Source organism: Neopsephotus bourkii, unplaced genomic scaffold (assembly GCF_033783945.1).
Source record: "Neopsephotus bourkii isolate Nb327-2 ecotype Australia unplaced genomic scaffold, CSIRO-AGI_Nbou_v1 NB_756, whole genome shotgun sequence".
Taxonomy (NCBI): Eukaryota; Metazoa; Chordata; class Aves; order Psittaciformes; family Psittacidae; genus Neopsephotus; species Neopsephotus bourkii.
In genome coordinates, this window is record NW_026901254.1 from 1,274,798 (window position 1) to 1,302,526 (window position 27,729).

At 41.9% G+C, this 27,729-nt stretch overlaps 1 protein-coding gene across 1 annotated transcript; it reads left to right on the top strand.

Moving 5' to 3' along the window:
- Positions 1-4,147: 4,147 nt before the first annotated feature.
- CILK1 (ciliogenesis associated kinase 1) lies at positions 4,148-25,731 on the top strand. The gene is made up of 13 exons (XM_061354948.1): positions 4,148-6,040; positions 7,512-7,566; positions 9,078-9,199; positions 11,891-11,970; positions 13,785-13,917; positions 14,371-14,542; positions 15,093-15,260; positions 17,606-17,896; positions 18,972-19,162; positions 19,807-19,958; positions 20,700-20,828; positions 22,509-22,610; positions 23,202-25,731. The coding sequence occupies exons 1-13, from the start codon at positions 5,940-5,942 to the stop codon at positions 23,354-23,356; spliced, it is 1,851 nt and encodes a 616-aa protein (XP_061210932.1). The 5' UTR covers positions 4,148-5,939; the 3' UTR covers positions 23,357-25,731.
- Positions 25,732-27,729: the final 1,998 nt, after the last annotated feature.

The following is a 27,729-nucleotide window of genomic DNA, read 5'->3' on the forward strand; positions in this document are numbered from 1 at the left end:
CACCGCAGTCACTGGCGCCTCTCTCGCCTGCAGCGGCGAGCCGCGGGGCCTCTCGGGAAACGTAGTCCTGCGGCAGCACCCCCTTGGGAAGTGGCGCGTCCCCAGGCCGACCGCGTCCGGCGCCTGGGCAGAGGCTGCTGGGAAGCGTAGTGCTTCGGAAGGCGAGCCCGGCCCGGCACTCCGCCGCCGCCACTCCGAGGTGGGACAAGCGGCGATGTCCGTGCTCTCTGCGCAGGTTTCTGCCCCGTCGGCATGGCCCCTCAGCCAGGTGTCAGCAGGAGCAGAGCTTGCTATGGGAGCCTCCATTTCCGCGGTCACTGCGGTCAGACCGGGGCCCCGTTGTAGAGCAGCTAAACACGGCAGCAGGGGGGCGGTCAGTGCTGTTCCTGTGTGGCAGCAGTGTTCCTGAGGTACAGTTGGGCTCACAGCCCCCTGTCCTCTCTCCATCGAGTTCTGTGCACAGTTACTACGTGCACAGTACAAATCGTCAGGTTCTCTGAAACAGGACTAAACCTGTTGTTTTCTAACCTGTATTACAATCCTGTTCTATAGGAAGACCACATGTATGAGTCTTTATGTAGGACCTGCAAACCCTCGTGTATTCACAACCCTGAATGTTGTCAGGAGCCAGAGGCATGTGTCTCCTCTGGCAACCCCTGGCTGGCTAGCTAGAGCAGGGGAGGGAAGCCACTGGGTGCACCCTTGTGTCAGTAGCTGAGCCGACAGCAGGGCAGCTGAGTTTTTGAGGTGAGGTCATCCTGAATACAACTAGTGATCCTTAATGCTCCTTCTCATTTGGTGTCAAGAGTCAAAGCTGCCAGGCTTTTCTCCTGCCTGGAATGTCGTCTTTTGGGAATCATCGAAACATATGGTTTGCATTGGACAGGACCTGAAAGATCATCTAGTTCCATCCCCCTTGCCATGGGCAGGGACACCTTCCACTAGGCCAGGTTGCTCAAAGCCCCATCCAACCTGGCACTGAACACCTGAAGGATGGAGCAGCCATAGCTTCTCTGGGCAACCTGTGCTACTGTCTCAACACTCTCACAATAAACTTCCTAATATCTAATCCAAATCTCCCCTCTTTCAGTTTAAAGCCATTCAACCTTGTCCTATCCCTACATGCCCATGTAAAAAGTCCCTCTCCTGATTTCTTGTAAGCCCCCTTAAGTACTGGAAAGCTTCTATATGGTCTCCCTGGAGCCTTCTCTAGGCTGAACAAGACCAACTCTACCAGCCTGTGGTCATACCAGAGGTGCTCCAGCCCTCTGACCATCTTCATGGCCTCCTCTGATCCATAGACGCTGAAGCCCTGTCTCTTACAACAGAAATCCTGGTGTACCACAGCTGTCACAGGGCTAGGTGCTAACACACCTTTATGCATGTGAGATGTAATAAGTGTGGCTTAAAGCAGAAATCTCTTTTGAGTAAATGTGCACTGCTCCTGTTGGCTTTGCTGAGAGTCATACGCGTCCATACGAGGCAATTTAACTCTCTTTATGTTTATTACTTTTTTCAGTCCAACAAATATAAATTTAATGCCTACCCTCTGTTGTGAAGGGGAGAGGCTGGAATCCAGAGCTTCTTGGAGTTCATTCATGTATTTTATTAACAAATGAATGTCATGGTAAAATTGCTGATGTAAAATCCTCCCCGCAGGGAGCAGCTGGATGTGCCACATTCCTTAATTACAATAGTAGCTTACCCAGACTTGCAAACTCCGTGAAGTACCTCTATGCTTTACTTTTAAAAACTAAACGAAGAACTGTAAAAAGAAGCTAAGACTTACGAATCATTACTACAGCCAGATCCGACGACCAATTGCTTGAGGCCAATTTTTTTCTTCCTCGTTTCCCTCTTTCTGCCCCTCTCCCAGTACGCCTTACCCTGACCCTGCCAGCGCCAGGGAGAGCTCCTACTGCTCAGGCCAGGGCTCCGCAGCAGCGGCCACCATGTCGATATTCTTGCCATGTGCTCACGATTCGGTATTTCGGCGTTCCTATTTTGTTACTTAAGCTCCGCTCGGGGATGTGCGAGAGGCCAGTCATCGGGGTATGTTTTTATTTTCTGATTACGTTAAAGCCCGGTTCAGCCGCAGTCTCCTCCCCGGCCGCGGTGGTGTGGTGCCGCTTTGCTGCCTTTCGCCTGTTCCCCCGCCAGCTGTCTGCTTTCGGGGCACCCCATAACCCGCCTCCGCGGATCAGGCCGCGCTATCGGGGCCCGCTGCCCACGCTCCTGCGAGGGGCCGGCAGACGTGGCTGTCGTGGAGCGTTATACCCCCGTGGGGAGCCCCGCCGCCGCTGCCTGGCGGGGAGGGCCGGGGAGGGCCGGGGCGGAGGGCGCGGCGGGCCGCACCATGGGCTCGGCGGCCGGCGGCGCCCGAAGTGAGGCCCGCGGCCGGCCTGGGCCGCAGCTGGGCCGTGAGGGCACAGGGTGCGCGGAAGGGCTTCTGTGGCGGCTGCTGGAGCCGCAGCACCACCATTAGGGGCCTCTCGCGCGGCTTCCGCGGGCCGGTGGTTGGCTGGACGAGGGGAGGCAGGCAGGAAGGAAGAAGGCCAGGCCGCCGTGAGTAGCGCTGGGCGCGGTTGGGGGACCCGCGCCCGGCTGGGGACGCGAGCGGCAAAGGGGAGAGCGGTGTGTTAGTAAGGGAGCGGGGTTATCGGGGCCGAGGCTGGAAATGATCCCCGCCTCAGCGCGGAGGCCGGGGCGGAGCCGCGTAGTGTCGGACAAGCGTAGGGGCTTGTGGTTCACCCCCCGCCATCTCACAAATGGCTGGGGTCCTCCTTGGATTTCAGGTCCTGCTGTAACCCCAAAACCTTCACTGACAAACGTCAACAGCGGCTGCTGGGACAACATCGATTGGAACCCGGGCGTAAACCACGCCTCTCTCCGTGCACTATGCTAGTAACACCTTCAGGTCGTTGCTAAAGCACAGAACAGGCTTTAAAAGGCACTTGCTGTTTGTTTACTGTTCGTGTTTCTCAGTTTTGGCAGAGTGAGACAGTTTCGCTTTCGGTTCTCAGCGCTGCAGCCCTCCAGAGAGGAGCAAATAAAGCGTACATCAGCGAAATAATCTGAGTTAGAATCAGAAAGTAGTCTTGATAAATTAGGCATGCTTTTAGAGTATCTTTGCTCGTCGAGACGTGTGGAACAGAATGTTGATAGGTGAGGTGGAGTCTGAACACGATGTTTAGAATACGTTTTCCATTAAGTATCAGCATACTCGTTTACTCCACGATGGTTCTGCAGTTTGTGTTTACACCCTCTAATGATGTGAATTTGCCTAAACTGTAGTTCCAGACTAGAACCTAGACTAGATTATTTGCATTTGTAGCTCTGCAAGCTGCTTGCCAAGACTCATGATTTTTTTTCAGTGAGACTCTACTTAGGTGGACCAGTCTGTGGGCTGAGGGTTAGTTTATTGCCATAGTTGAAGGTGATAGCAGAAGGTGGTAAGGACAGAACATCTTAAAGGGTAAAGTAAATATTTTAAAACAACCGTTAAGCTCAACAAGAAATAGCACTGATTTAATTATCTTCAGGCTTTGCTCAATGGATTTTCATACAAGTGGATTTGTGCTTTCATAGGAGCCATGTTAACTTCTGTGCATTCTGGAATGCGTATGTTTTTTGGCATGCATTCCTTGCTGAAATCCGTGTTTTCTGACTGTTGTTTCCTCTCTAGGTTCTTTGCTTCCCTTTTATGCCCCAAAATATTTCAGTTCATTTTGTCTGCTTTGGTCATGTTTGACAGCAGAGCTGGAATCGCAAAGACAATTTTTTACAAGTTTTGTAAAAATTGGTGGGTGTAGAAAGGAGGGAGGCTTAAGTTAGTATCCCTAGTAAGGAATAGGCAGTTATGTTCACCAGTTCATCACCACATCAGACAGACAGTCTATCCAGGGTAACCACTGGTGATTTACTAGCAATGTCATTTGTTAGCAGTGTTATGCATCTTTTGGTTTGCTGTGGTTATCAAACATGAGGCACAGATGCTCATCCACTTCACAGTCCCCTAGAAAGGAATATATTAATGGTAAGCCAGGGGCAGCTTAATGGTCTATGAATTGTGAACCGTTGCATTGGTTATGGTTATAATTTCAGAACTCTCTCATTAGGGGAGCATGTGCTCCACAAATTTCATCAGTTTCAATCTGAAGTCACTGTGTAAAATCATTTGTTTAGCTATAAGTAAATACTACATTTTCAGACTGGACCTTGTAAAGCTTTGTCTGAAATTTTCACCAGGGATCTGAATAAAGGCCTGGGAGCCAAGACGTTGAGTTGCCGTCAGGTCATTGACCAGCTGGAGTAACCAAAGCTTTTTAACCCAGAGGCAGTACCATGCCTAAGTGTATCTGTATGCTAAGCAGGTGCACGGCCTGAAAACCAGCCAGAAAGAAACCAGTGCTTCAGAGTGCTGTTCTGACGGTCAGGCTTGGTGTTCCTTGGCAGGTAGCACAAAATGTGAGATGAGGTCTCTGATTTAAGGTTCTTGGTTGTAGTTCTCTGTAGTCATGTGCGGAGAGAAATGGGCACTGCTGGAGGGCAATTCCTTTTGCCCGAGACACCATTCGGTGTCTAGGGTAGTGTCAGAGACATGCTGTTTCTTTTTCATACACAATATGTAAAATTGTCAAAAGGGGTTTTAACGTATATTTCCTAATTTTTGTTTGTTCTACATCAGTATTAGTGGGGTTAATAGGCTTAGAAGACTGAAAACAAAGGATCTTCACAGTGTATTGCATCCACTGGATTGTGGCTCTGCATTGATGTGAGTTCAGAGTTCAAGCAACATAATTCCATTACTTTTAAATTTATAAATTGGCTTTGTGAAATAAGGCAAGATGGAGAAAAGATTTACGGCTGCTACCAGAGCAAAAATAAATTGTGGAAATGCAGTTTAAATGCAGGTTACAGTAGGGAGAAGTCACCATCCACGAGCATTGCTGTCCTCTTAGAGTTGGAAAAAAGAGACTGCACTGACCAAAGCCTCACTGCAGGGGAATTCTGTTTTATTCCAAATGTTTAGTTTGGCATATTAAACATGTTTGGAACACTAATAATGTTTAGTTTGGAATACTGTCTTAGTTTACATAGAGTAGATCACATTTGTTCAAAACTAAAATGTAGGAAATACTAGCAAGTAGATTAAATGAGGGAATAAGAACTTTTTTGCTTTATTATCTAGCATTCTCTTGTTCGAACAGTGTTAGGACAGAAGGTCGGCTTGATAATGTGATGTAGCCGCTACTAGAGACTGATTCACACTTAAGGCTGCTGTAGTGAGTCACATGTGGTTTTATCTGACATTAATATTCTTCCTCTGAAGACTTTAAGGGAATACATGTGGCTGTATCTATAGCATAGAACCTTATGAAAAATCAGGAAATTGGTATAACTGATAGTAGTACAACCTGTGAGATGTTAACTTACCTGTCTGATAATTTGGATAGAACAGGTTCCTTCCTATCTTACGTAATACTTCATTTTTCTGATAGCAAACTATTTTCTCCAAGCTTTGAGAGTTTATCCTCTGCTTTTAGTAATAGTTTCTCTCATTAGGGCTGCCTGCAAGCTTGCTGTAAAGTACCTCTAACTATACTGTAAGAGTGGATTTGGGGAACATACCCAGTTACAGCCAGATACTGGCTGGCCCTTTCTGATGAGAGACCAAGTGTTTGTCTAGCTTATGAGGAATATTTCTTGGGGAATGGAGTCTGCAAACGGGCAATCTCGGAGGGGTACAGAAATCAAACGGATTATGTTCTGTGCTTTCAGACCAAAGGCTAAGTCTTGAAAACATGATTCCTGCAACTGTTCACACTGTCCTGAGTGCTCTGTATTTATGCTGCCACAGAAAGAACTGGTTACACTCGAAGGAGAAATACAAGAAACACTAAGGACTGAAATGTGCTTGCAGCTAAAGTATCCTCATCATGAATAGGTACACTACTATCAGACAGCTTGGTGATGGGACCTACGGCTCTGTTCTCCTAGGGAGAAGCATTGAATCTGGAGAGCTAATAGCTATTAAAAAGTAAGTAATTTTGTTTGTTACTTAATAGTGGGTGATCCAGGTTTTTCCATTCTGTGGTCCACATCACTTGCTAGTGCTGGTTTGAGCACTTCATATTCCATGCAACATTTGTTTTTGGAGTTGTATTTGGGTAGTGTGCAAATACCTAAGTTCCTTGCCTCCTGCCAAAGTCCCAGCAGAAGATAAAGAGGGTAAGATATAGGCTTATTGTAACAGTTCTCTGCTGCTATGTCAGACATGTACTAGTAGTCTGCAATACTGCTTTGGAATCTGGAGCCCCTTTCCTGCTACTTACGTGGGACATACATTTCACGGTAGAGTTTCCAGTGCAGGGTTAATGCTGCAGTGATAATTAACACAATGGATCTCATTGTCCATTGTGTGTATCTTTATATGCATAATAAGACGGATTGGTCTTTTCAGCTCAAGATTTTCTTAAAATTCCTTGAGAAGTTCACTTCAGTTTCTGTGCTGCTTCAGCAGTGACCTCAGTTTGTAAATGGCTTATTTATCATAGCTGTGGCAAGAAGCAGCTGTAAAACATTGCAGGCACCCTCCTGAAATACCGACCATGACCCAGGGACATGCTCATCGAAAGAGCTTTCAGTATAATGCTGTTTTGTATGAACAGTCAATAGCTGGCTTCAGCAACTTTCTAAACCTTCTGTGCTAACTTTCTAAACCTTCTGTGCTGAGGGTATTTTTCCTATATCAGATCTTGCCAGAGGCGTCTTTGATTTTCGTTTTGCAACATGGTAGAAACTCAAATGTTTCAGAACAAAACAGAAAATGGTACCCTCGTAGCATGCACATTAATGCCAATCCATTAGGAACAGAAATGGTGAATGGTGATAGCTGAATGCACAAGACAGTAACTGCAAAAAACTGTTAATTGTTATTATATTTTAGTTTATTCCAATTATTAAACTGTTCTTAACCCACAGATTTTACTGTCTGGGGTTAAACCACAACACTGAGCCATAATCGAAATGCATATCAACAAATAGGACTGTATGTTACACACAGATGCTGTGTTCACAGTTACATTCTGCCTTAGGAGAAAACACATAACAGAAACAAGGAATTGAAATTACCAAGAAATAAAATACAGAGAATAAAAGCAAGAAGAATACATAAAAATTAGGGACCCAGTGAAATGATTTAATTTGCTCTTCATAACTGCCATAATTCTTAGTCTTTGTACAGTTAGAATCTACTGCACCTCACTGTATGCTGGAAAGAAAAATAGCATGCCTTGATTTGTTAAAGGCTCTGAAATTTTTGTATCAAAATACATATATGAAAAAAGGCAATCCTGTGTAATAGTAATGCTTTTGAATTATGTTAGAGTGTATGTTGTCCAGAGATGTGAAGTTTTTTGACAAAGGAGAGTAATGACACTTACGTGTCCAAGGCCAGATGATGTTAACCATGTATTAATTGTGGGGTTTTTTTCCCTCTACTGTTGCAGAATGAAGAGAAAGTTTTATTCCTGGGAGGAATGCATGAACCTTCGAGAGGTTAAGGTACTTGTTTCATTCAATGATTAACTTTAAATTAGATTATTAGATGTCATGTTTTTGGGGTGACATCAAATCCTTTCCACTCCTTTTATCAAGAGCTCCCCCCCAGCATGAGCTGTGGCATATGGCAATACAGTTCTGTTTCCTGTTCATTTGAACAGGGTGTCTGTAGCTTTGCGAAAATTCTTATTACAATTGTTACCAAAAAATCATTTGGTTGTAGAGAGCTGCTTCCTCCTTACAGTGAGTGGTGTGTGAGTGAGCAGGCTTTCCTGTCACAAAACCTGGAGTTAATTGGTGTTTGATTTTCAGAGCTTGAGAACATGTGCCCTTTGCACAGCAATAACCTTTGTACATGCAGTTGTTTCTGGATAGTTGGTTCAGGGGAAGACATTTAGCATGAAATTCTGACACCAGCAAAGTTTAGGGGTTGTTCTAAAGACCTCCTTTAATTTCTAGTCCTTGCTATCACCGTTGCAAACATGCAGAAAACATAGGTGACTTTTCCTGCAGTACCACTGGTACTGTGCTGCTACAGCAAGAGCGAATGTAGAATACACTGAAAATCTAAACAGTAGGGAGAAGGAAGACAGACCCAGGTGTGCTGGCTTTTCCTGGGATAGAGTTAATTTTGTTCATAGCAGCTTGTACGGGCGTGTGTTTTGGATTTGTGATCAAAACAGTGTTGATAACATAGGGATGTTGTAGTTATTGCTGAGCAAATAACGTCAAGCTGCCTCTGTTTTTCATGCTTCCCAACCAGCGAGCACACTGGGGGTGGGCAAGAGGCTGGGAAGGGACACAGCCAGGATGGCTGACCTCAGCTGACCAAAGGGAAATCCCATACACTGTTAAACTCAGCAATAAAAGCTGGAGAAAAGGGTGAAGAAGGGAGGAACCTTTGTAATAATGGCATCACTGTTACACCTGATGGAGCGCTGCTTTCCTGGAGATAACTGAACACCTGCCTGCCAGTGGGAAGCAGTGAATGAATTCATTGTTTTGCTTTGCTTGTGTGCAGGGCTTTTGCTTGACCTGTTAAACTGTGCTCATCTCCACCCACTAATTTTCTCACTTTCTGCCCTTCTGATTCTCCTATCCCATGGCAGGGGATGAGTGAGCCCAGCTGCTCACCAGGGTTAATCCACAATACCAAGGAAGAATTTCCAGGGCTGTACTTAGTGTGGACTGTAACCTGACTGTTGCCAGTGCAAGTACAAGAAGAGTGTGAATTCTGCCAGTAGGAAGCTACTTAAAGAGAAAACGCAATTGTTTTGGTGCCTACTATGATGCCATATTGCTGGTTTTTGAATGACCAGCATGCTAAATTGATACATATACTTTATATGTATCTACTAATACTTGGAGATTTGATCTTTCTTCTCAGAGCTGTCTGATTATTTAAAATATTGTAGAGTTTTTGTCATCAAGTTCTCTGCATCAGTGGAAAATGTTTTTTCTTTTTCATTAGAGTAAGACCCTTCTAAATTCCTGTTTATATTTTCTTTTTCTAGTCTCTGAAGAAATTAAACCATGCCAATGTAGTAAAGCTGAAAGAAGTTATCAGGGAAAATGATCATCTGTATTTTGTGTTTGAATACATGAAGGAAAATCTTTATCAGTTAATGAAAGAAAGGTATGTAACATCATCACCTATTCCTGATAAAAATGAGGTATTTGCAGAATGTGCTTTTAACACCTCTGCTACTTTTCAGAGGGCTTTGGATCATTTGTCTAGGCTTAGATCACTATGGCTTAAAGCTGTGTGCTGCAGTAGGAGCTGTGGCTGTCACCTTTGGGTGTATCACAAACAGTTTAGTGACAGTTTCCAGTGTCTTTTCCCAGATTAGCCTGGCAGATAAGTAGTGTCAGAAGTGTCTAGAGTAGACACTGTTTTGAGAGTTGGAACTCTGGACTTCTAACAGCCCTCCTGAGGAGGAGGCACTGAACCTAGAACTTCTGATAGGTAAGTGCTCCAACCATTAATACTTCTTCTATTAGATAATGGTATCACCATCTCTTCTGTTATGGCTTCCTTGAATAAATGAATAAATAAAAAGTGGTTGAAACAGCAGTCATGAGTGATGAAATTCTGGATTGCTTTGAGATCCAGAAGTTTTTTCCTTGCAGTTTGAACTGATACGTCCAAAGACTGCCTGTTTTATTTGTCAGCATTGTCAGTAAAATCTATCCTTTTGATATTTGCTGGAGCATTAATAAAGTCTTAATTTTAGCCTTCAAGCCATGATAGCATCCTCCAGACGATATTTAGGGATGAAATAGCTCCATGCTTTGAATTGTTCTCTGAAGACACTGTTTTCTCTCTCTGGACCATAGAAGCAGCTTGGGAGATGACAGTAGTTTTACTTGATTTAACAAAGTAAAGTTATTGTTAAAACATATCTCTAAATACTACATAAAATATGTTTCTAAGCATAAAAATACTTACTTACACAGGTATAGAATAACTAAATTTGGCACACGTATATGGATGTTGATTTTTAATTATATGAAATGATTCAAGTGCATAACATGCAAACCAATTATTGTTAAATTTCTTTAGAAATGCTTGATATATCCTACATCCTTAGGAAAACAAAAAGGGCAGATGTCTGTAAAAGCATGTTACACGTCATGCTCTCTATGGTTTAGCTAGGCCTTGGGCTGGTTAGACAGTGTATAACTCAAACCTTTAAGAATGTAATTTATTTGCTTAAGTCTTAGTTAAAATTGCCCGTCTTGCTGGAAGGGACTTTAGAGGAAATATGACTCTCTTTCTGCTTTAAGTAAGGAAATAAGCAAGCAAATATGAATGGCTGACTCCAATAGATGATCTCACTTCTGAAATATGTGATGGTCAGAGTTTTTTGAGAGGACTCAAGCTCAGAAAATTGAATACAGCCCAGGTCATCTTCTTCATTCACTCACGGGCTTTTTTTGAATAAAACTCGCACTGATTTCCACCCTGAGCCATCTCTACTGTGTTTTGGCCTGTGCAGAGATAGCTGGTGTAGAGATGTTTGATCAGAGTCCTCTCTTGGTAAGAGTGACTATCATTAAACTGCATGCCGTGGCTGATCTCGCCTGAATATTGTGAGAAGAGCTTCCTGTTTTCAATGGTAGAAGATGAGACTTTTTTTCAGATAACAGAAGATAAAGAATTAGCGCATCAGCTGTTAGATAATAACAAGGGAAGGTCAAAAGTATGGCTTGTGTATGCTCCAGAAGAGAGGCTAGAAGAAACTACATGGAAGGGACTAAATTAACGTGAACACTTGCTGTCTGGGGGAGCATACCTCATGACCTGTACTTGTCATGAAGCAAAATACAAGCACCAATACAGGCTTTGTAGAGAATGGATTGAGAGCAGCCCTGAATAAAAAGATTTGAAGGTGTTGGTTGACAAGAAGCTCAACACAAGCGAGCGACGTGCGCTTACAGCCCAGAAAGCCAACCATATGCTGGGTTGCTTCAACAGGAGCATGACCGGCAGGTTGAGTGAGGTGATTCTACCCCTCTACTTCACTCTTGTGAGACCTCACCTGGAGTACTGAGTTCAGCTCTGGGGCCCCCAACACAAGATGTGCATGGGCCTGTTGGAGTGAGTCCAGAGGAGGCCACAAAGATGCTCAGAAGGCTGGAGCGCTTCTGCTGTGGAGACAGGCTGAGAGAGATGGGCTTGTTCAGGCTGGAGAAGAAAAGGTTCAGGAGGTACCATATAGCAGCCTTCGAGTACCTAAAAGGAGCCCACAAGAAATCAGGAGAGAGACTTTTTACAAGGACATGTAGAGATAGGACAAGGGGGAATAGCTTTAAACTGACAGAGGGGAGATTTAGATTAGCTGTTAGGAAGAAATTCCTTACTGTGAGTGTGGTGAGGCACTGGAACAGGTTGCCCAGAGATGTGGCTGCTCTATCCCTGGCAGTGTTCAAGTGCAGGCTGGATGGAGATTTGAGCAATCTGATCTAGTAGAAGGTGTCCCTGTCCATGGAGGGGGGATGGAACTAGGTGATCTTTAAGGTCCCTTACAACCCAAACCATCTTTTTCTATGATTCTGTGTTTTGTTCAGTTTGGCCAATTTTCCTTTTTTCTTTTTTTGATTTCCTCCCCTTTTTTAATTCACTGCATAGACTTGACATGGTGTCACATAGTTTTAATATAATGTAATATGGTAGTTCAGCAAACACTGTGTAAAATGAATGCAGAGAGTGTTTAAAATACATTTATCAGTTTTACTCTAATTGTTCCCTTTTATCTTTAGTTCATTAGGTAGCATAATCTCAATAATAATAATTAATACCTTTTTCTTTTCTCTTATTCTACAGAAACAAACTGTTTCCTGAGTCTACAGTGAGGAATATTATGTATCAGATCCTGCAAGGACTTGCATTTATCCATAAGCATGGTAGGTTATGTTTTAGCTGTAAAAATTCTGAATTAGAGCAAGATAGTGTCTGTGTGAGTTTTTAAATGTGTACACTAACAATTACATTACTAGCTGTGGCAGGGGGGTTGGAGCTAGGTGATCTTAAGGGCCTTTCCAACCCTAAGTATTCTATGATTTTATGAAGAGGGTGATCAAATGAATGATACTTCATGACAGATTCAGATTACTGACAATATCCATATTTTATAGTTGCCTGATATTTTAGTTAGGAGTTTTGCTCAGTTCCTTTTCTGTAGGTGTCTACTTTCTCAAACTGACAACTCTGCATTTTCTAAAACTCCAGTGTTAATGGGCACATTTCCTGAAAGATTTAGAGGACCCCTGAGATTGAGTACAAACTAAAAATTACTCTTAAGATACACAGAGATACCTGAATAAAACACACATTTTCCATAAGGTACACTTGAAGTAATAAAGCCTGAGTGACAAAGAGCTTTCATTGCATGGCCTTCCAGCTCATTTGTACAATAATGCTAAAAGCTGAAGCGGCTATATACCAGCCAATAGTAACAAGACCCACTTAACTAATTAAAAAGAATACTGATTTTAATTATAACTTCCTCATCATGTTTTCCTGCCCTCTGCAATTCTGCCTGCTAAATATAGTGTACACTGCTCATCAGCTCATGGGGTTATTGGAAGACAGCTAAAATCAGTGGTCAAAGGCCTGGAAGTGAAAGGCTTGTAGGACCAGCATTTCAGTTCACTTGAGGAAGATACTTTAACTGTACTTTGGAAAACATTTTCAAGCTAATGGTTTTATTCTCTGTTCTAATGGGCTTGGTCTGCGGATTCTTCTGAAACCCGACTAGAAATTCCAGTCTGTTCCAGGGACATGCAAAATATTTTAAGACAGAGAAGTCATACAATGTATTTGTAAAAATCTAAGTCACATTTTCTAATAGATTTTCAAATGGATCACAGTCTTTCAGAATATCTTTTACTGCCATTTGACTTCATGCAGATTTAAAGAATGAACAGCTTTGTGTCAAAACAAACTGTCTTGTTCACTGACCTTCTACACAGTAGACTGTCATTTCCGCAAATATATTGTGCATCTGTAGTTACAAGGATCTGGAAATTCATGACAAGCCTGACAGGATGCTCTTGGTGGTCTTCTGACTCACAGTGTAAGACTGAGTGTCCCAAGATTCTCTCTGCAACAGTTTTGGAAAAAGTCATGTGAACATTTTTCCCTCTCTCTATTTCTCTATTCTGCTTGTGTATGGCATAAAAGTGTTTGTTGAGTAAACTTTTTATGTTCTTTATCCAGACTAACAAACTTCAAACATCTTTTCATATTTGAATGCACAATTGATTGCTCTTTTTGCAAGTTTGCTGTTAAATAGATTGCCTCAGAAGCATCCTGCCAGTGCATTTCATGTCTGCACAGAAAAATACACAAGTGACTGTACTAAATGCTAAAAATAACCTTGACTGCTCTGTCTGGTACTTTCCATAAAGAGGCAGCAGCTCAAGTAGGCACCAGAGTATGTACTTAATATCAGTAAGAAGAACATAATCTGTTGGTTGTTTGGCACTGCATCTTCAATGCTGTCATGCATTAATCTAGCAAACAAAAGTTAATATAGTTATACTGGAAAATATGGATACATCCTATGTGAAGGTTTATTCTCTTCTGTGTGGGAGCATATTCAAGGCTGTTGAAAAAACTCAGAATGTACTAAGCATGTTGGAAGGTCTCTGAAAAGGGGGTCATATACAGCTGGGGTGGCATTGCTGTGGACATCAATATTTCATTTGAATTTTAGGGTTCTTTCACAGAGACTTGAAGCCTGAAAACCTCCTTTGCATGGGACCAGAACTTGTGAAAATAGCAGACTTTGGCTTAGCCCGAGAAATCCGATCCAGACCTCCTTACACCGATTATGTATCCACAAGATGGTAAGTGCTAGTATTCGCCCACACAGTGTGGAACTTATAATTGAGCATTTAAAGAAGTAAAGTATGAAGTTTCTGCTGGATTTAACACCACTTTTAATGCCTCCTCTTTATGAAACTTTTATTTAAGCTTGGCATTATTTAAAATGCTGCAGTTAGCAGGAGATAGTTTACAGATGGGAGCAGCACAGGAATGAAGAGAGAGCCTGATAGGTAGGTGGGACATGCTGGTATTGCTGTATGTCAAGAAGGCATGAGAGAGCTTACAAGACCCTATGTAGGTTTTAATTCTTCATTCTAAGGGAAAAAATGAAGTCTTACGTATGGGATAGGAGGGGATAGGAACATTATAAGGGATGTTTGCTCTTAACATCGAAGAATGAAGAGCTGAATGGTTTTGTGTATCATGTATCTGAATTGTGTTGATTGTTCAGATTTGTTTTTCTTCTCTTACAGGTACAGGGCTCCTGAAGTCCTTCTCAGATCCACCAGCTATAGTTCTCCAATAGATATTTGGGCTGTTGGTTGTATAATGGCAGAAGTTTACACACTGAGGCCTCTCTTCCCAGGTGCCAGTGAAATTGATACTATATTCAAAATTTGTCAAGTGTTGGGAACACCAAAGAAGGTAACTAAAGTGGCATTCCACACTGCAATAGTAGTAGAGGTGTTCTGCAGTATAGAATGGCATAATAGCAGTAAGCATAAAAATAATCTATTTTCGCTCTTAACTGCCATTGTATGGTATTGATCTCAGACATAGTAAAGTAAATTGAAGCTTACTTTCTGTGAAGTAAGAATTATGCAAGTGTGCTATAAAACCTGACATTTAGAGAAGTAGGCCCCTGAAGAGAGTCCTTAGCCTGTGTTTTCATTAGGTGGAAATTTAATTTTTTCTTGCATACTGTTGCATATAAACCTATGGTTTAAGAGGCTAGATATTGGAATCATGGCAAGACTACTATCTTCTGATTCCATTTGTGCCTTTGACTTTGTCAGATGTAAAACAAGGCTTCTCACCAGAGGTTTGAGGTGAAAATTTCTAGTGGAATCTTTAATACAGTTTGGAACAAGCTAGACACAATCTATTACTGATAAGAGAATATATGCTAGTGTACTTAGCACTATGGTATTTTACAGTGGAACTTTTTTTGTGATTGGAAATCTCATTCTTCCAGAATGACTGGCTTGAAGGTTACCAACTCTCAGCTTCCATGAATTTTCGCTGGCCTCAGTGTGTACCTAACAACCTGAAAACCCTCATACCTAATGCTAGCAGTGAAGCAGTGCAGCTCATGAGAGACATGCTGCAGTGGGACCCCAAAAAGCGGCCAACAGCTAGTCAGGTTTGGTTTTGGTTTATTTTTCTCACATCTGCATATGATGCTTCCTTTCACCTCAAGGCACCTTTTATAGGCCTTCATTTCACAGTTGCTCAGAGGTTCTTAGAAGAGAGAAGAGCAAAAGCCAAAAACAATTTGCAGGACAAAGGGGAGTAATTAAAGGAGAGTAATCAGTCTTTTGCGTGCAACATAAACTGCCTGGGGTGTGTGCTCAGTGGTGAGATGTGTTACTGCAGTGTGTATAAGTACACCTGAATTAAGTATAATCTAGTCACTGTAAGTAGCAGCAGAGTAAAGGTGGGATGTATGGCAGAAGGAAGATTTTTCATTGCTGCTGATGTGGGCCATAGACTCACTGAATGGTTGAGGTTGGAAGGCGCCTCTGGAGTTTGTCTGGTCCAACACCCCTGCCCTAGGCAACGCACCAGTGCTGTGTCACCCTCACAGTGAAAAAGTTTCTCCTGACTTTCATAGGGAACTTCCTGTGTTTCAGTTGGTGCCCATTGCCTCTGACCTGTCAGTAGGCACCACTGAAAAGAGCCTCTCTCCATTTCCTTTGCAGCTGTCTTGCTGTTTCCTCACATGTGAGATACTCCAGCCCCTTATTCAACTTCGTGGCCCTTTGATGGACTTTCTCCGTTATGTCCATCATTCTCCTCTGCTGGGAAGCCCAAAACTGGACACAGCTGTCCAGGTGTGGTCTCACCAGTGCTGAGCAGGGGAGAAAGATCATTGCCGTTGACCTGCTGGCAACACTCATGCTCATGCAGCCCAGGATACTGTTAGCCTTCTTGGCATCAAAGGTATATTGGTAGCTCATGTACAACTTGGTGTCTACCAGGTCCTTTTCTGGAAAGCTGCTTTCCAGGTGGTTGACCCTAGCATGTACTAGTGCATGGAGTCATTCCTTCCCAGGTGCAGAGTTTAGTATTTGCCCTTGTTGGACTTGATGAGGTTCCTGTCAGCTCATTTCTCCAGCCTGTCATGGTTTCTCTGGATGGCAGCACAACCGTGCAGTATATCAACACTCCTTCCAGTTTTGTCTCATCAGCAAACTTGCTGAGAGTGCACTCTGCAGCACCATCAACATCATTAATGGACATGTTGAACAGTATGTGCCCCCGTATTGACCTCTGGGGTGCACTGATACCTACTGGCTCCCAGCCAGGCTTTGTTCCGTGGATCACCACCCTCTGGGCCTGGCCATTCAGCCAGCTTTCAGTTCACCTCTTTGCAGGTTCATCCAGCCCAGTGTTGCCTGGATAAAGCTAGCTTATGCAAGGTAGCTTGCAGGGTGGTCTCAGCTCAACTTCACTGACATCCTGCACATAAGCATAGCCCAGCTGGTCAGTATTGCACATAGTCCAGTTGATGTTATTGACAGTAGCCACTGATTTCACATGTCAGTACTGTAGTGTGGTAGTGCCCAACTAACGAAATAAGCAGTTGAGAAACAGTTGTGATTCTGGGTTCAAATCGGACTTGACTTCAGTAGGACCATAGCCAAACATTTGTGATTATATCAGACCTTCAGTACAAATTGTAATAAAAAAACCTTTCAAGCTAATTAAAACAGTTAAGAAGTAAAATAGATTAAGAACTCTCAAAGGTATTAAAAATAAAAAATTATTGACTGTAACTTGGTATTAAAAGCCATTAACAAATATTTTACAGTAAGTTACAAATGTGGTGAGGAATCTGAGAATCTATTTGAATGAGAGATCATTGGGAAGGGAAGATGAATATACCTTAAAGCAGCAAGATGAACAGAGATGAATTGTCTTCACTGACAATTCCTTAATTACTTGTAAGACAGGATAAAGCTACTTTTACCAACCCATATTCCAAGAAAAAGAAAAGGGTAATTTTCAGAAGTGTTGTATTTCTTTCATGTGATTCAGTCTTGAAACTGGAGAATAGAAGAGATGGGATGTCTCTGGAGTCATTCAGGTCCTGATGGGTGAATCTGTGATGACAGGTGCACATGTGTTTCCACAAGCACATGCACACACGCAAGCAAAAGAGCACATAATGAAGCATGCCTCTAGATGCTGTATACCTGGTTAAGTATTTTACTTCTACAGAACCTTTTCCTTTTGTGCAAGTCCATGGAGGATCACTTGTTATCTGATAATAACAAGATAAGTTGTTACCTGTTAAAACTTTTCTACTATTACAGCATTATTCTGAAGTGGGTTGTGCTTACTAGAATCTAGTGTTGAGAGATGAGTCTTTTGCTGTTTCCTACCCCAGAAAACCAGATTACATTTGTACCATCACGTAGAGCTAGGATAAGTTAAAAACTTTGGTTTCCTGAGTTGCATGCTAACATGTTCATTATGTTTTAGGCACTTCGATATCCATACTTCCAGGTTGGGCATGCCCTGGGCATTCAGGCACTGGGGAAACAAAAGGAACTGCATAATAAATCATCTCTGCATATTAAGCCTGTCCCTCCAGCACAGCCCCCTCCAAAACTTCATGCCCGCATTTCATCAAGGCCCTTTCAACAAAACCAGTCTTCCCAGCACTTGGTGTACCCACATAAAAAAGACAACACTGGAGCTGAGCACAGTAACTACTTAAAGGAGAACAAGTCTAACCAGGTTCTTCTGCCAGCCATTGCGCCACCTCAGCAGGTAAAGGTCTATCTAGCATAAGATACACTTCTTATACCGCCGATTTTTCTTTAATCGTGTTTCTTTTTCTTGTTCTCTTTCAAGGTTGTTAATACTTTACTAAAAGGACAGGAAATGGGAATAAGGAAGAGTTAAAACTTTCTGCTAGAAACTAAAAGTTGCTATGTCGCAATCTAAATCTAGTTCCTATAGATCAAGCAAATTTTTCATTTCAAAGCCATTTTATGCTTCCCTTTGTTGTAAAAGCACTGCTTAAAGGATGACACTGTGATTTCATATGAATAAAGTCTAGTGGCTAGAATATTAATAGGATTGATGCCACAGAGAAACATATTAAGCTAAATAAAATGTATTGAAATGAGTGAGATTACTGCCTTTATCCATTTAAGACATCTTAATTTGTGTCACTGGGAATAATAATCCATTTGGGCTTCTATACTTGCCATGAAAAAGAACAGATTCTTCTTCCAGCATAAGGAACTACCCTTTATGTTGATTATGCAAGGAGACTGGATTTGTAAGATGGATGAAAAGAGCAGACAATGCAAATGCTGCCACTAAGAGATCAGTATTAGCTAAGGTCTGTACTGACCATGTACAGAGTTGCACAAGGTTAAAATGTACTGATGAGCTTAAATGGCTGAAGACACACAAATTTGTACCTATGCTGTCCTGCAAGAAAAAGACATCTTATAAATGTCTAGGAACAGGCTTCTGGAAACATGAATGCGCATGCAGTTTAGTGCTCGTAAGATGAGTCAAAAAATAAAAACTGAGTGTGAGCTAATTGTTTGGGAGGTGTATAGTGAAATATAAGTAGAATTGGAATTAAGACCTAAGAAATTTATCCTTCTGTCAGTGCAAAATACTTCATTGCAGGATGAAATGCAGGAGATATGAAATAGTGTCTACAGGCTACAGATTGTTTTCTTTGCATGTTTAATCCTGGGATTCTGTTGTTACAGCTCTATTGCCACTATTACTCTTTGAGACAGACAAAAAAATCCTCTTTGTTCCTGTCACCTGGTTTATGCTGTAAGTGTGTGGATTTGTTTCTTTTCAATCTTTATAACAGAAAACATGTGCTGGAACTGAGAATATAAATGGTGAACTTAAACCAAAACCTAGGCGGCGATGGGGACATCTTGCCACAACAGTGAAGAATTCTGAAGACTGGGATGACTTGGAAGACCTTGATTTCAGTTCTTCTGTCACAAGAATCGACGTGAAAAACAAGAAGAGGCAGAGTGATGATACTCTTTGTAGGCAAGTTGAATTTTTTTATGTCTCTGTGCTACTTGGTCTTACTTCTTTAGGCTTTACCTCTTTTTTTAATAATGTTGCTTTCTGTGGATCCAGAAACATATCCAAGCAGGTAAAAGACATGCAGCTTGTGTCTCTCCAGCTTTGCCTTGGCCACTTGTTGGATACTGACCTTTGAATTGCAGCACATTTTTGATGGACAGTGCAGTTTTCTATACAATTTCTTGTTCATTTTTCCTCACTGAAAATGATGCTTAGCTTAAATCTTCCCAAGTTATTCTCTGAATGCATGCTTTCTATTTCACATATGAACCATCCTAACATATTCCACACATGTAAACTTGGGTGACTCTAAGCTGCAGTTTGCATGGATCATACACAGTAGAGAGAAACTTCCTGAATAATGTATAAAAAAATTAAAAGCAATATATAAGAGAACCAGAAGCACAAATAAGGTTTTCAGGGGCACGCATATGGCTTCAGGCTGAAAATATTTGCTGTTGTCTGTATGTTTATGCTGTAGCAAGCACAGTATGCGAAAGTGATTAATGGAGATGGGATGGAGATGAGAAGGCCAACATATGGCCTTCTGTGGATGAACATAAGCTGTAAGGATTGGACTAAGTGTAACAAATTTTGGTTTATAGATTTGAAAGCATTTTGGACTTAAAGCCTTCAGATGCTGTAGGCTCTGGCAGCAGTGCACCTTCCCACGTGACCTTTTCACGGCAGGACACTCCCACGTTGCGAGTTTCTGCAGCAAAGCAACACTACTTGAGACATTCTAGGTATCTACCTGGTTAGTAAAAGACACTTATTTCCTTTTCTTCCTCTAATTCCAACAGCAGTATGAAGCAGTCATTGGTACATCAGGCTTTATCTTTTGACATGTGGAGGTGGGCTACTGCTTAGAAAACATGAGAACAGGACCTTTGCTGATGTTCATGGCCATGATACAAACTACAAGCCTGGTTATGCTTTACCATAAATGGTGAGCACATCCTTGCATGTTAGGTATCCTGCTTAAGTATGGGATGTATAGTAAATACAAATAGTATGTGACATATGAACTCTACTGCAAACTGTTTGCACAATCTTTGGTTGCAGTAGGTAACACCACAGGAGTACAGTATTATGAGAAATGCAGTCTACCATTATTTGCACTCGGGTTATCTTGTCACTGTTAGGCTAAACACTGTAAAGTGTTGTGTTTGATACAAAGCATAGATTTCATTTATGTAGCAAAATTTGCCTTATGTGACTGGAAAATATGTGTGGCCTTGATGTAAGGATCCTGTCCCTTGACATAAAACAGCCATTGATGCTAGTGGAGCTACTTAACTGTTAGCAGGCCATGGCTGGTCATAGCATTCCAAATGAGAGGATGGGAAGTAACCCAAAGGCATGTTAAGAGTAAAAAGATTTTGGCTGAGTTCACTGAACTGGACCAGTGCTGTAAGATTGTGCACCAGATGGAATGAATGTGAGCCTGTGTAACAACAGAGATTTCAGCTTGGTATTTTTTGCTTTTTTGCAATAGGAATAAGCACAAGGAATAGCATAGTCTCCGCTTCGAACAAAGAGTCTGTTCCACCTAATCCCTGGCCCAGTTCTGGTTTGCCTGGGAAAGCTGCTGGTCTGGGAGGAAGTATTAACAGGATGAATTCAGGTAAGAAGCTGTGCTTAATTAACACTCTGAGAGAAGATGTCTGTAATTCCAGACAGCTGTATTTTGGGGTCACCCATTTCTAATACATTGACAGCTCCAACGGTATTTGCTACTGTGTCTGTTCTTCCTGTCAAAACCAGTCATGACCACTGTTCTCCACTGGACTTGGAGACTACCTTAAACTGAAACATGATTAATTTTTTCTAATGCATTGCCGGAAGTCTGGTTTGAAGTACCTCATGCATAGAAGGTTGGACAGCTTAGGTCTGTTCAATCTGAAATACTTAATCTTGCCTTCAGTTTCCACTGACAGGTTTTGTAAGTCATATTTTTCAGGTTTCCAAATTATTTTAGCCCATCTGGTGCTTAAATGACTGTCATAGAGGATGAAGCTGATCTAAATTGAACTAGCTGTACACACCACTCTTGCTATATGAATCAAGCAAAATCTATCATCATGTCTTGTAATTGATGCTGTTTTAAATAGTGAAATAATTGTGTGAAACTCTGATTTTTCTTCTTCGGGTTTTTGGGGCATTTGGTATTTCAGGTATTTTGTCCCTATTGTTTGATTTGAAGTCATTAATTTGTAGATTTTGCCAGATATATTTAAACATGTTGATGTTCCTAGGTTGTATCTATGCATTTGCTCTCTAAATCTTTCTTGGCTTCGGGTTTTCATGTGATGTTACAATTCTGCAGTACAGTTCTTGTTTTGCATATGTTGTTATGAAAACGTTTGATTGAGAGAATTTGTGTTGAATCTTGGTCCAAAGAAACATTTTGGGCCTTCAGAAACTCTGGTTTAAAAAATAAAAAACGTTACATTTTGGATGTAATTTAATCAGGAAATTGTTCTTTAAAGGTACAAGATGGAAGGATGTTGTAAATGGCTAAACTACATGAGAGCCTTTATATACGTAGCAAATGTCTCCTTCTTGGCTCTTCTATAAGTTTTTGCTTCTTTGGTAGCTGCATAGGATATCATTAGATTTTCCCCTTTTTTACTTAATACCATCATTTCCCACAATATGCTTTGCCAGTGCTCTACTGCTCTAGTGCATTATAGGCATATGTGCAATGGTTCTGTTCTGTGCATGCTAACTTTGTTCAGTGTCCATCTTAGTTAAGTCTCTGGGCTGCTTTATTTGTAACTATTTTTGTCCCATTTTCTATGGCTTATCCTACAGGTCAGTCACATCTGTTCATTCTCATCTTAGGGACAAGTTTTATAGCTGGCTTTACAAATCTGGAACACAAATATGATCCGATTTATTAAGTTGCGCTTACTGAAGCCTTGTGTAGCACCACAGCCCCAAAATAACTGTATAAAAATCAAGAGTGAGTATATTCATAGGACCCAGTTGCTGAAAATTAAACAAAATCATTCCAACTGAAATGCTAAGTTTTGACAGCTGTAAGGAATTTTGAAGAAAGCTGAGTTGTCAGGGAGAAGCAGAAATTGCCTTTGTACAAGTACAGTTTGTGCCTATTTTCCACTCATCTTCAATGCAGTCTGATGTTGACAGTCTCCTGAATATGTAGGTCCTGTGGATTCCTGGCATCTTCAAGGAAGTTCTTGTTTTCATCAGTCCATGACCAGTGCACACCTTTGTCATCTGTTGGTAGTATGGGAGATCCATTGTGTAGGGCTCAAGTGTTCCTTATCATTTCTTTCAGGGTCCATAGGATCAAGTGGTTATATCCCTGCATTTCTGAAGAAAGAAATAGGCTCTGCTGGGCAGAGGGTTCAGTTAGCACCAGCTGTGGAACAACCTTCTAGTAAGTATAGTAACAAGGTTGTCTCGGTCTCTTGCTCATTACTCTGGAAATGCTATATGTACTGTATGATGTATGTGTGCAGTGCTGAACTACATATCTTTGCTTTAGTGCATTTGTAAATATTCGATTGAGTGGAACTTCAGTTTGTAACTTTGCAGAATTTCATATGGAGAAGGATTTGGTTTGTATTTACTTTGTGGTTTTATCCACAGCATATCCACAGCATGTAGTGGAAGCTGGAGGTTGGTGTGAGGGCTGGTACAGAATTCACACATGTGAAATCAGTAAGTGCTCCTTGTCTGATGGGACTTTAGGGATTGGATCCACTACCGTTTCACATCAGCAAACTGTATTTTAAAAGAAGGTTTCTTTCTAGAGTCATAGAATCATAGAATGGTTGGGGTTGGAAAGGACCTTACGACCATCTAGTTCCAACCCCCCTGCCATGATCAGGGATACCTCACACTAGACCATGTTGCCCAAGGCTCTGTCTAACCTGAAATAAGGACCTGGACCTGCATCCAGTTGCTATTCAGTGTGGACAGCTACTAACTGAACCTTTATCTCATGGAATTTTTTCTTCTCCCTTAGATTACACTTCCGTGAAGTCAGTAAAACCCCATCTTGGACAGCCATCGTTCAGTTCACCTACCAAAAGCACACCAAGGTTAATGCCTTTCCCACCACCAGCTCAGCCGATCCATGGGCGCATTGACTGGTCTGCAAAGTACGGTGCTCATCGGTGACGTGTGGAAATACTGTCAAAACCAGTGCATTTCCCATGAAATGGTGGCTATCACAAGACAATTTGATATTGTTTTATGTACCTCTAAATCTAAAAGAAAGAGATCCTCTATGAACAAGACGTTTTGAAGGGTTTGGGTTTTTTTACTTTTATTTGTATTCACTTGAATGCAAACTTGTACCTTTTTGTATAAAATTGTTTTGTTATATAATTGGGTCCAGTTATTTTCATAAATCTGATACATTTTGTATATATGGCTTAGGGGTTTTGACATTTTTTTATGATAATTTTTTATAAAAACCTTTTTTAAAATTTCACTTTTCCTTTATTAGAGTCAACTTTTTTTATAAAAGTGGATTAAAAAAGCAAAATGGTGCAATATTGCAGTGGAAGAGAAGTACTGAGGAAGGGGCATTAATTAGACATTTCCTGTAGTTTATGTGCTAAATGAGGCTGTATAATTTCACTGATGCCACATCTTCTTGTCCTCTGCTCATCTGGTTCGTGCTGACATCAAAGGAATGAGTAACTAACAGTCTAAACTCCTTTGCCAGTCACTGAGAGACTGCCAAAAGTCAGTGGAAGGCTTCTTTTTTAATGTATTTTTGCCTTTCAAAGGTTTTGTTGGACTGCTGTCCAGCTCCATTCTTTTGCTTTTACCAAATTTGAGGAATCTTGTCTGGTGAAGGGTGAACACCCTTCTGTAGATCTGTTTTCTGACACAGCATGCTTTTGTCCTGCTTTCAGAGTTGCTTCTTGGCATTGTTCACTAGGAAATAGAAGGTGGGCTGACCTCTGTTTAGTTCATTTAAATGTTCTCATGATTTCTAAGCATAAAAATCAGATTCTGTTTTTTTGTTGTTGTTTATATAAGATTTGAAGACCTATTTAGGATGGTATTGACAACTGTAATGCTGGTTTCCGAGTAACAAAGTATTAGTGATACACCAGTAGCAGAGTTTAAGCAAACAGTATCTATGCATCTGACTTAACGTTCACAACTATTCTAAATAACTTTTTGGGAAAAATAATCCAGAGGAAATGAGTCAGTTTAAGCTTACTTCAGTTCTTCCTCCTCTCTTCAATACATCTTCACTTACAGTGTCAAGAATATGTCAGCTTCCATAAGTCAGGCCCAAGGCTGTACTGAAAAAAATGAGACCTTACCTGGTCCTGCTAAAAACGATTCTAAATTTGTGGTTGATTTCACAGAAACTTATACAGCACTTTGAAGAGCAGTTTAACTTAGTTTGTAAGAGCAAATAAGTTATCAGGTTATAGAGAAAAGAGAATAGCCCCATAGTGTAGTTTTAATCATGTAATGGGAAGGAGTGCCAGAGTCCAGCCATGAGCAAAAGATTCATTTAGATCACAGTTAGCATTTGGCAGTTCCAGCACTTCCTTCCACACAAGGAAGATAAAACAGTGTTGTGGAAGAGCATCTTCCATAGCTGAGTTATGGAACTGCAGCACCAAAGCTGACGTGCTCTAAAAATGGATCTTCCTGCAGCAGTGTACAGGAATGCTCACCTTTCTGAGCTCATCTTATGAACAGATAGAGCAAATGGTATATTGACAAGACCTAAATCCAGCCTGAAGGGATCAGAGCAGGCATGGTTCTCAGCATCCGGCCATTCTGAAGGAGCTGAGTGTCCAGGTACTCTGTTACTTGTTCATGCAAGTGCTAACTCTAGGCCATACCTAGCTGATTCCAAAGCAGTGGTGCCAATGCATAGCAGTAAAACAGAGCAGCCCTTCGATTTCTGAAGCACACACTGCTAGAGTTTTTTGGTAAGTGGAAAGGGAAATACATATATTTGTGTTAGAACTGGAAAGAGTTGTTTTTCTTGGCAGAGATAAATATATCTAGATACCAGTTAATTTATTTTATCACTCTCTCAAAAGGAAACACTATCCTAAGTATCTGTAGATCCAATGTAACTAGTCTGTTCCATACACTTAATTCCTACTACAGGAAGTGGGAGATGGAAAAATCATGAGAATGCTCGGGCTTGGATTCGTGCTGGCTAAACACAAGCTCCTTTATTGTGAGCTGATTCTTAACAGTGAGTGAGGATCATGTTAAGAGAAATTTGGTTCACTTGAGAACTTAGCTGCCCTCTGGAGACACCTGGGTCTCCCCATTAAGGAGGGAGGCTACTCCACCTGCTGAAAGTAACACAGGATGAATCCAAACATGGCCTGTGATGTCTGAGCCTGTATCAGCCCTGTGGTGATATGGTGATTTTCCTTGACTATAGCATTCAGGTTCTGGTCAGTCAAAAGTGAAAAGACAGAAAAAGTAGAGAAGTAGTAGTACTCTTTTTTGCATATCTCCTCCTTTCCCAAATTAAAGCCTTTATTTAGGAAAAAAAACCCAAATCTAATAATCTTGATATGCAGAATCCTTTCTGCTAGACTTAACTTAGTGGGACAGAAAACAGGCTGAGTATAATGGCAGCACTGGTAGCCTTTACTCAAGATGCCAGCAAATTCCAGCCTAAGCTGGAAAGTTTCTTGTGTCAAGACTGAGCAGGGTATGGTGAGAGTTTTACTGTGCTGTCTCAGCGTGCAGTGCACGTATGGAAAAGATGTAGGGTTTCATTATACCGCAGTCTGGAGCAGCAGCATATCTGAGGATTTATCACATGTAACCTACTACTTTGTGCTTTCATATTTAGCAACATCTTTATATAAAATGTTTTTAGAATTCTGCTGTTTGCATTTTGTCAGGCTTCTGTGTAACATGTAATAATGACCGCTGGAAGTAAAGGAACCTCACAAGTGAGCTCATTCACCTCCGTAACCCACATTTTGGTCCTGAAAGTATTGTGTCAGTGCCACAATGTTAGCAAAATAAAGAAAGAAACTAAACTGGAAAATCCACTTCCATGGTACCTCTGTGTGTAATAAGGCTGTTGGTATGAGTAGGATGTTGCGTAATGTGAGGAGAAGATACCAGCTGAAAGAATATGTTTGAATTTATGTGGAAGGAGAGGGTGGAAGTATCAGAGTGAGTAAAGAAATAATAGTTCTTGTTTATTCTGTGGTTTTGTTCAAAATGTTACACATTTGTTTCATTCCTTCTGTGTCGAGTGTCCTGCCTGGGTAAAATTACTGTTGAAGAAATACCGACTGACTGACAAGGGTCTTGATCTGTCCTTGGTTTTTAATAAAAACACTGTAGTTTGGCTTTTGTTTGTTGATTTGTGTGTTTGATTTCTTTTCTTAAATAAGCCTGAGGTTTGGAGCCTGCTGGCAGCTATGCGCCTCCTTCAGGTTCTTTTGGCACATGATTTGGGTCTAAGCATGTAACTTCTGCAGCATGCTGTGAGCTTCATGTGAAGTCCCTGAACGTCAGCTTCTCTGCAACTAACTGGGATAAAAGATTTGTCACCTCAGCCTTCTCCCCCTGCTTTCAAGGTGGTAAGAAGCTGAAGACAGTTGATAAATTACTGTCCTGGTTTCAGCTGGGGAAGTTATTTTTCTTCCCAGTAGCTGCTACGGTGCTGTCTTTTGGCTTTAGTCTGAGAACAACGCTGATAACACACCAATGTTTTTAGTTGTTGCTAAGCTGGAGACCAGTAACGAGTGGTGTCCCTCAGGGAGCGGTGTTGGACCGGTCTTGTTCAACATCTTTGTCGGTGACATGGACAGTGGGATTGAGTGCGCCCTCAGCAAGTTTGCCGATGACACCAAGCTGTGTGGTTTGGTTGCTATGCTGGAGGGAAGGAATGCCATCCAGAGGGCCCTTGACACGCTTGTGAGGTGGGCTGATGCCAACCTCATGAAGTTTAACCATGCCAAGTGCAAGGTCCTACAGCTGGGTCGGAGCAATCTCAGGCAGAGCTACAGGCTGGGCAGAAAAGAGATTCAGGGCAGTCCTGTGGAGAAGGACTTGGGGGTGTTGGTCAATGAGAAACTTAAAATGAGCCCGCTTAAGTGTGAGCTCGCAGCCCAGGAAGCCAACCGTATCCTGGGCTGCATCAAGAGAAGCATGACCAGCAGGTCGAAGGAGGTGATCCTGCCCCTCTACTCTGCTCTCATGAGACCTCACTTGGAGTATCGTGTGCAGTTCTGGTGTCCTCAACATAAAAAGGACATGGAACTGTTGGAACAAGTCCAGAGAAGGGCCACGAGGATGATCAGGGGACTGGAGCACCTCCCATATGAAGATAGTCTAAGAAAGTTGGGGCTGTTCATCCTGGAGAAGAGAAGGCTGTGTGGAGACCCCCTAGCAGCCTTCCAGTACCTGAAGGGGTCCTATAGGGATGCTGGGGAAGGACTCTTCACTAGGGACTGTAGTGATAGGACAAGGGGTAACGGGCTCAAACTTAAACAGGGGAAGGTTAGACTGAATATAAGGAAGAAGTT

Excerpts from the sequence above, each read along its gene's own strand:
- CILK1 (XM_061354948.1), top strand. The coding sequence starts at position 5,940 with ATGAATAGGTACACTACTATCAGACAGCTTGGTGATGGGACCTACGGC. Across the intron at positions 11,971-13,784 it reads TGCATTTATCCATAAGCATG|GGTTCTTTCACAGAGACTTG; the intron begins GTAGGTTATGTT and ends TTTGAATTTTAG. Across the intron at positions 17,897-18,971 it reads CCATTGCGCCACCTCAGCAG|AAAACATGTGCTGGAACTGA; the intron begins GTAAAGGTCTAT and ends TCTTTATAACAG.